The sequence below is a fragment of the Myripristis murdjan genome, chromosome 23 (genome assembly GCF_902150065.1).
Source record: "Myripristis murdjan chromosome 23, fMyrMur1.1, whole genome shotgun sequence".
Taxonomy (NCBI): domain Eukaryota; kingdom Metazoa; phylum Chordata; class Actinopteri; order Holocentriformes; family Holocentridae; genus Myripristis; species Myripristis murdjan.
The window spans coordinates 8400553-8409891 of NC_044002.1; the positions used below are offsets into that span (position 1 = coordinate 8400553).

The 9339-nt window shown below is 41.3% G+C and overlaps 2 protein-coding genes across 3 annotated transcripts in view; one reads left to right on the forward strand and one right to left on the reverse strand.

Moving 5' to 3' along the window:
- Positions 1–2295, forward strand: part of LOC115355096 (fatty acyl-CoA reductase 1) — a 52608-nt gene extending 50313 nt beyond the window's left edge. Inside the window, exons 11-12 of the mRNA XM_030045754.1 lie at positions 146–273; positions 430–2295. Coding sequence (XP_029901614.1) covers positions 146–273; positions 430–592 — 291 coding nt within the window. The 3' untranslated portion in view covers positions 593–2295. The remainder of the gene's footprint in view (positions 1–145; positions 274–429) is intronic.
- A 519-nt stretch (positions 2296–2814) lies between these two features.
- Positions 2815–8401, reverse strand: LOC115355097 (endoplasmic reticulum-Golgi intermediate compartment protein 2-like). Of its 2 annotated transcripts, none has more exons than XM_030045755.1 (14): positions 8246–8401; positions 7633–7766; positions 7428–7536; positions 7231–7277; positions 7075–7142; positions 6820–6860; positions 6454–6555; positions 6239–6334; positions 5966–6021; positions 5186–5284; positions 4727–4824; positions 4015–4177; positions 3565–3644; positions 2815–3466 (listed from the first exon to the last, which is right to left on the reverse strand). In XM_030045755.1, the coding sequence occupies exons 2-14, from the start codon at positions 7736–7738 to the stop codon at positions 3293–3295; spliced, it is 1239 nt and encodes a 412-aa protein (XP_029901615.1). In that variant the 5' UTR covers positions 7739–7766; positions 8246–8401; the 3' UTR covers positions 2815–3292. The 2 variants fall into 2 exon arrangements, with proteins under 2 accessions (XP_029901615.1, XP_029901616.1); XM_030045756.1 differs by lacking the exon at positions 8246–8401 and adding an exon at positions 8199–8217.
- Positions 8402–9339: the final 938 nt, after the last annotated feature.

Here is a 9339-nt window from a genome sequence, read left to right on the forward strand (position 1 = left end):
TTGATCTGACCTGAATGGCCCTGACATGACAGAGTGAAATTTCACGCACTGGTTAACGACACAAGACATTTCCAATAGACAAAGCTAATTTCTGTTGTCCATTCGTCCTGTCTAATTGCCACCAACTGTCCCTCCTGTCCTGCAGACATTCAACTTTGATGTGCGCCAGCTGAACTGGCCAGAGTACATTGAGAATTACTGCATTGGCACCAAGAAGTACGTCCTGAATGAAGACATGTCTGACATTCCTGCTGCCAGGCAGCACCTGAGGAAGTAAGTAGCCAAGAAGAGAAGGCCAGATAAATCCCCAAGCTTTGGGACGAGCAAGTTTACTGCACTGGCATGTTGTTTAAAAACTCATGAAAATTTATGTTTGCATATAAGCCTCCGCATTACATTTCTTACCCTACTCTACTCTCTTGTGCCCAGGCTGAGAAACATCCGCTACACCTTCAACACACTGCTGCTGGTCTTCATCTGGAGGGTGTTCATCGCCCGTTCCCAGATGGCCAGAAACATCTGGTACTTTGTGGTCAGCCTCTGCTTCAAGTTCCTCTCCTACTTCCGAGCCTCCAGCACCTTGACCAACTGAGTCCTCACCGCCTCAAGCCCTCAGCCGTCAAGCACGGCACAACATCAGACTCTGATTGTCCACAAAGGGACACATGCAGATCCTCCTTTACTCTGGACAAGCAGGGTTCACTTACAGGTGGGCGTTGCAGCGGGGTGAGACTCTTGGAAGGGAGAACGAGGTCTACTAGCCATGAAGTGTATTTGTTTAGTTTGGAAATCTCTCGTCCGAACTTGCATTGTCCAGTCACCAACTCCATAACAACAAATTACGTCCACATCTAAATGTCCTCATTCCTTTTATACCTTCTGTTGTCTTCTCAAAGTGGCCGATTATATATGCAACAACAAGCCTTTCATGTATCGTGTTTGTGTTTTTTTTGTTTGTTTGTTTGTTTGTTTTTCCTGCTCACAGTTTCCATTTTCTCGAATCCTGGTACATTGCCTTGGAAATCGTGATTTTTTTGTTTTGCATACTTGAAATATCTCAGTGCTTCATTGGAAGATATTTTTTGACTTCGCAGATATCCATGTCCTCTCTTTAATCCATAGGTCATTTGGATATCAGTATGTCTTTGCATTATATTATATGTACTGCCTGTTGAAGATGACACAAACTTGGCTTTCTGCTTCAAGGCCAGTATCAAATGTGATTTAGAGTACTTGGCTATTGTTAGAACTTAATTTTGACCACAAAAAACAACGGTATTACCAGAAATAATCCGACCATACAGATCTACCACCTTTCCTACTGTTGAGGTTCTCATTGAGCTACTATCACAAAAGATATATCAGTATGTCTTTGAACATAAACCTCGTTTGTTTTAATGTTCATCCACTTTTTGCCTGTTTGTACAGCAGTTTGTACTGAAACTAAGTTTACTACTTTTACATCTTTATAAATATTTACGTCAAAGGCTAGTCTGATGTACGTGGTAGACCTTGGCAGTGTATTATATATATATATAAATAAGAATACATCCGTTTGGAAGATCTGTAAATAGGTGAACTTATATATTATTCTTATAGACTACCAAAAAAAAAATTGTATTTGACTGTTGATTTTGCTTGGTGAGTGTCTTCACAGGATTCCACCACAGAGCTTCCCATAGATCTACCAAAAGTGTTGTGTGACAGGCAAGTCTGATTTTTACTAAACAAATAAGACATCTGTGTACAGTATTGTATATGTTACAAGTCTTGACTCTTTAACAGAATACAAATACATACAACAATGAGCCTTTATGGGAGAAAAAGGGACAAAAGTAAATGTGTTTATATGCAAAGTCTATTATCTGTGGTGTGACCGTGGTGACTGTCCTCTCAATTTCAGAAAGGGGCAATGAACCAAAATGTCTGCAGCTGTTAGGCCTGTACGATGAAGTGGTTTCAGCATAATTGTTCTTACAGAGCTACAGGGCTATTGTAATGGTGTCCTTGTTATGGAGTTTGCTCGTGTGTGTGTGTGCGTGCGTGTGTGTCCGTTTGACAACAAAGTGCTGTCTTTGCTGTTTGATGCATACCAAATGCAGTGCACTGTTGGGAAACCCCAGGCTGAAGCTAATGTTAAGTCTCTTAATGAATGGCAACACTTAACAATGATTTCATCTCATTCTACTTTCTAGTGTCATTTGCAAAATGTTCGACCACCTTTCTTTCCCTGCTCTGAAAACACTTCATTAAAGTCTGCTTGGCAAAACTGAAATAAACTAGGAGAACAAATGTGCCAGTGTGCTGCAGTCCGTTAAACTTAACTCTTCTACCTCACTGCGCGGGTCTTTACATAAAAATGAACACAAACTAACTGCCAGGTTATGCTGAGGCATTTGGTCTTTAAATCAATAATAAATAAAGCTTCAATGAGGACAAAAGATTGTTGGCATTTCTGATCCTATTGCATACAGAAGGAAAAAGACAAGCAGCGGTCAGTACCTTTTTAGTATTGCATCTGAAGCTTCTGGGAGAGACCTGGTTTGAATTCTGCCATGATACTTATGTTTGCAATACTCAGTTGATATCAAACTGTCCATGCAAGCTTTCATTTCTTCTGGAGAGATGAGCTGGATTCACACTAGCAGGCAGCTGACAGTCTGTTTTTCTGATCTTATTTGATCGTTTTGGGAGGCTGTCCACGCACTGGTCAAATGTGTGTCTGCATCCAGACTGACTTACTGAAGCTGAACGCAGCTCAATCAAAATGTGTGTGAAAAGATATGAACAGAAGACCTGTTTTTTGGAGATGTGTAAATCCACCCATAAGCGTACCTAATATTTAATGGTACTACAATTAAAAAAAATTTAAAAAAAAATAACCAAACATTCATCATTACATGATGCTGAAAGGAAATAATGTACAAAAACACATGCATCACTGCAGTCGCAGGGCACACATGATGCATTATTTTCCAGAAATCTAGGGAAACATACAGTGTCTTGACTTTACAGTACCAGCGATTAACGGTGTGAATTTCACAAGCTATACAGTAAATAGCATAGTATACAACCATGACATTTCAATAATCTCTTGACATGTTGCAATACATTGAAAGCCAGCATTACCTTCTGCAGCAGAAAAAAAACACCAGTAAATGTGGTCGTGTTGGCATTTAGAGAAACTGTTCACAGTACTTTTGAAAACAGAATAAATTAAATGGTACAGTCTGTAATGAGCTGAGTAATGCAATCTTTCCACTGGAATGAGAGGCAGTGAACTTCTCAGCATTCATTCATAAAATTTGGCAGGTGACTTCCTCGACATAAAAACATGGCGACAGGATGAACAGCGTGATGGCCCACGTCCCGGCCACTTAAAAACTACAGCTACTCCTGGGGGGGGGGCATTGTCAGCCAGCAGTGGGGTTTGGTGGTTGTTCATCTGGTTGTGTGGCTGCATGACCTGGAAACACACACAGGTAATGATTGTTGAGATGTAAACTTAAATGTATCATTTCAGAGAGATGGGAGCTAGTGTCACACACAGCGGGCAGGGCTCACCTCTCTGGGCCTGTAAGCTCCCAGCTTGAAACGACAGCAGACAACATCAAAACAGAAGCCAACAAACCCATGCAGCATGCCTTGGGAGAGAGAGGAAAGAACAAGGATCCATGAATTCAGACTTTTTTTCATGATTCTTTCCACTTATCAAACCTAGTAATTAAATGAACTGGGTACATGCTGATATGACAAAAGTACTCTGCAAAAATGATTTTTTTTTGTTTTGTTTTTTTTAAGTCTCATTCGATCTAAAAATGGTATTTTTCTTCAATCACAGATTCTGATGTATTTACGTTTATTTCCATTTGACTTAACTTCACTTGACAAAATTGGGCAGATTACTGCACTACTAATAAAATTACAGGTGTAAACTGCAAACAAGTGAAATTTCATTTTTTACCACTTGTTTTAAGAAAGTTTCTCAGTACTTTGAGTGCAAACCACACTTGCCTGTTGTGGAGAATATGCCCCCGATAATACCACACAGTCGCACCAGGAACTGCCACAGCGGCATATGCTGCTCCCTGACTGTCACCATCAGAGAGCTGGTGTCATATTTGACAAAGATGCCGGAGACGCCGTGGCTGCCTGCTGCATGATTTATTACCCGCTCCTTAGAAAAAGAACATGGAGGTTAATATCCAGCCAGGTTTCTCTCCTTCAGGCTGTCTCTGCCCTCTCTCTCTCTCATTGGCCATTCACTGTGGATCTGTCTTTCACAAATGATCCTGTCACATGTATTAATGTCACCGCAGATTTTTTTGGGCTCAACTGACAAGTCGCGGTTGAAAGGTAGACTGCACGTCGATTCTGGACCACAAGTGTGCAAAAAAATATTTTAGAAACATAAAAAGTATAATTGACCTTTTTTACAGTGCAAAAGTAAGAAAAAATAAACCTTTTCTAAATGTTTAATACAAATATGACCTATGAACCTGGCCCTGCAAAAAAAAAAAAAAAATGATGCAGCATTGGACTGCATGTACTCGATTAGATGAGTTTGTTCTTTTCCATCAAAAAAAAAACAACCTGCATCTTCATTAGTGGAAGTAGCAATTCTGGAATCTCTCTGGAATGAAAGGAACTGTGTCTCAGTGTGTGACCATCAAAAATCTCTTTCTACCAACGCATGCTCAGCCTCCAATTTCCTGTACACACTCACCCGTTCAGTCACAGCAAACTGGTGTGTGTCTGCAGATATCTTGTACGTGTGCAGCCTGGTGGGCACCACTGTGATGAAGTACTGGAACATCTGGTTGTCTGCAAGCAACACACAGCAAGGAGCATTACGCAGGGAATAAAAATATGACTTGTTCACGACATTAATTTCAACGAGGCAAGAATATGCGTGTGAAGTGCAGCTGAAGAAATTCAAGACAAAATGAATAGTTCCATCCAGCTTCACAGTGCTCATTTACCCAAACACCAATTATTTATCCATTTCACAGAGCAGAAAACTAGCAACATCAAAGGGCAGATAAGGATAGTTTTTAAGGTCATTTGAGGTAAAAAGGACCTGAAACCTCAATAATCTCAGGGCAAATTCTGCGTAAATGTTATGTGCTAGGCAACTGATCCATCATGCAGTTGACTCTCAGCTCTGGGAGGGGCAGTAACTTACTGTTATTGGTGATTTTCTCTGTGCCGTCCAGAGGATTGATGATGCCCGGTATCTCCTCCCCGAAAGACAAATGGTCTATTCGATGGGAGAAGTTGTACGCTGTAATGCAATGATGAGAGCCAGCTCAGATTCAATCAAGGCAGCAGGGGCACACTGAAAGCCTCTATGTGAAAGTAGGGGGGAAAAATTGAGTCTGCACACTTTGAAAGGCACGCAGGGCCTCTCACAGGATATCTACTGATCAATCATACCCATTTCATCCACCACTGACGAGGAAGTCTGTCTTTTATATCAATTAGCATTTGACCTTCTGCAGCAGAGGACCATGAGGTCACACAAGTTTGGGCTTGTGATGGGATCAAAGCAGACTGACACCACGCTGCTGTGGGTGTTCTGCCTTCAAAATAAAGCGTGTTTCTCTATATCACAACAACAGCCCTTCTAGTTTTCTTATTAAAATTCTGCTGATATGCATTTATTAATCCCTGTTAAGAGACGGTCTCTTCCTCTTGCTCCCAATCTCACACTTTAAGGCCAATGTCCCTGATATCTTTTGTATTCTGTGCACTAAATGCACAGATATACACAATGATATACACTATGGCTGCAAAAATCATTCTTGTAGTCTTTTTTTCTTTAAAAAGACTATGTAGAAGAGCCATGGTGATTTTTCTTCATATGTACAGAATAAGAAGCATATAAAACAAGCCAAAGGAAAAAGAAATGCAAGTGTGATTATTAAAAAAGCAGAGGAGACTTAAAGAGTGAAAATGCACCTACTTTCATGGGTTACAAAAGCTGCAATGTGGGCATGACCGCGAGGATGGTGAATTGGCCTGAAAAGACAAAACGATCAGCATTACAGGACTAATATCCACAGTAGCTCAAGTGTAATTATGTAAATGTTTCATAACTACACTAATTCTACACACTGATCATAGCTGTGGCTTTCACTAGACGCCTGTGACATAAACCTTGGAATTATTTTGCGTGGAGCTCAGGAACCCCTGGCTGCTCCTGACAGTGCCAAGTCGACATGATTAAATGTCTTACTTTCCCACGGTGATGTGAAAGTTTCCTGCCACCTTGTTGACGTAGACGTGCCCGTGTATCCTGCAAGCATTGAGGGGCTCCAAGGAGGCATCCTCCCTACATGCACACACACACACAATTATTAAGCACATAACCTTCCTTTTTTAATTGTTCATTAGCTGTATATCTGACAGGTCGGATATAATGAGCAGTTTATCTGGACGGGTGGGACTGACCGAGGGGGCAGGGCGGTGGGGCCTCCCTTTAGGACAGTTTTGTAGAGGACTTCCTGCAGGGCATGCTCCTCTCTCAGCCTGTTCTGGATGAGAAGCAACGTCCTGGACAACAAATAACAGGTTTGTAACACACAGCACTGTCAGTCACGCTCAAAACCACAGTTAGTCACAGACACTACAGCTGGAATGCAGCTTCACAAGATTCCCCGCCTGCTGCCAAAACCTGAGCGCCTCACAAACTCAATCTTTCAGAAACGATCCTGGTTGGCAGGAGGAATCTGGACGGGCCTGTACCAGTGGCTCAAGATTGTACTACAGCCTAAACTTTCTGTTTATAGCAACAATAACTAATCTCTAAAAGCTTACCTGTGCCATAGTCTTTGTTGTGGGGACAGGTCAAAGATAACCTGAGCAAAGAGAAAAATAACAGACGCAGCTGTGACAGAGAACATCTCTACAATATTGAAAGAAAATCAAATTGCATGTCCCCTATGATAATATGAGCTATGTCAAAATGCTTGTCTCATAACTTTATTTGCATTCTTTTGTTAGTGATACAATCCACGTGTAAAACTGTAACTTGTGATCACGTGTACAAAAAAAGGAAAATGTTTCACACACAGGCTCATACTGAAGGCCATTGGATGTGATCATGGTCTCAGCCAAGTCCAGAATGTCGGCTCCAACATCTGAAACCACAGATGAGGAATATTCCTATAATCACCATATTATCTACATGCGTACCTATTTTAATGATGAACAGGCTTAGGCACTTACGCTGGCATTTCATGGCAACTGTGATGTCGATGTTTATTCTCAACTTGCTGTTAAAAAAAAAAAAAAAAAAAAGACAGAGGTGAGAGTTAGGTCAGGCGTTACAGCTGTAATCTGCCGTGCAGCTCGATGCAATCGATGTACAGATCAAAGGAAAGCCACGTTCTGTTCTGTCCACGTAAGTTTAAACACGCGGTTACCTGGAGAAATCCTTGTCGACTTCATATTCGTACTTCATCCAGGTGTCCCGGTAAACAAAGAACTCTAAGGTGGTCAGGAGGGCCATGACACTAAACGCTATCAGTGACACTGTGGATGAAACGGAGGGAGGTTATTATCACATCTGAAATGCTGCAGAAGGAGTGATATTTTTCTTCATTTTTTGATTCCAGTGGGACGGCTGACCTGTCCCTCCGGAGGCCGTGGTCTCCACGTAGCTCTCCGGGACCTTGGGGAAGGCGTCCAGCTCCTTCACCAGGTTCAGGGCTTTCTTCCTGGACAGACGCCTCATCTTCAGGTTCACGGCAGCTCTCCGCCCTCTTTCCGTCACAAACACAACAGGACATCAACATCAGATTCAGACTCATGACAGTCACACCACTGGTAAGCTGTGTGTAAGCAGACAAATATATATCTGTAGGACACCCAAACAGAAAAACTACATATTTGAATATAGATTTCAGGAGAACAGTGCACAATATAACAGCAAAAGCCAGTGTAGTTTATTATAGACCTACTACAGTGATACTGTGGGGGATTAAAATACCGCTAAGTACAACAAGGTTACTATAACATCATTGTTGTGTACCACAAATACATTACAAATCCCTCAATTAACACAGTACTGCAGGAAGACGGTAGGAAAGTTAAATATGTAAACAGCACAAAGTATTTTAGGGTGTTACACACTGATTTTTTTTTTTTTCATTTTAGTAAGTTAGCCACCAAGCTAGAGGCAGCGAGCCGTCTACCGTTAACTTCCTCCGCCAACAGCACACCTGCTGTCTTCATCGCTTACCTGAGCTCTAGTCAATCATGGTAACGTGTTTATGGACGCGCTGCCTTAAAAAAAAAACATCTTCATGAGGAATATTATTTGTTGCTGTCGCCTTGTGTCTGTCGCACAGACCTATCACAGAGCGGCGATGTACTCCATGCTAACAGAGCGCCGCCTCACTTCCGTGTTTGGGAAAATCACGACGTCACGCACCGTGCGCGCCCGGCACCTGTGAACGCGCAGTGAGCAAAGTTGTCATTCAGCGTTCACCCACTTGGTGGCGCTTTAACACTAAATGCTGCCCTTTGTCAGAGCCACCAAAAATCAGTCAAATCAGAGAGTAGAACAGAATAGAATAGAATTTTTCTGCTTGCTTGAAATAATTAAATTAAATATTCTTTCAGGGCTTAAAAATATTCCCCTTGTATCTTCATCTTTGGGTAAGGTATTCAAAAGTGCAGTGCTGCAGGGAGGACACAGTGATCAAAGAGTACAGACAATATTTTGGGTTTTGACTTGCTATTCTGGTGGCACGGGCAGGAAACATAAACTTGCAATGTACTTAAAACTCAGCCTGATATGTCAATGACTGAATCTGTGTAAAAGATTTATTTGGACATGATACCAAAAGGTTGCTGTTTGCCTACCGTGCAGGCTTGCCCTGGATTGTTTGCATAATCAGATTGTAGTTAATGTATTGCAGTCTGCAGAGTGTGCTGATATTATGATTGAGAATTGTGTTTCACCTGATTGATTACTATAAATCATGTACACTTTTTTGCATAAGTTATCATGCAAGGCACTCAGTAGTAAATCATATATATTTATATATACATATGTGTATATATACATATATGTATATATGTATGTGTGTGTGTGTGTGTGTGTGCATACATATGTACATACGTGTGTGTGTGTGTGTGTGTGTGTGTGTGTGTGTGTGTGTGTGTGTGTGTGTATAACAGTGTCTGTTATAGTGCTATATTTATGATCTTGTGAGGTGAATTAGCTGGTCCATAAACCAGCCCCAAAATAATGTGATATATTAATGCATTCATTCAATACTAATACAGTGATAATAGAATGCCAATTTTTCACATTTTCAGCTAAAGTAA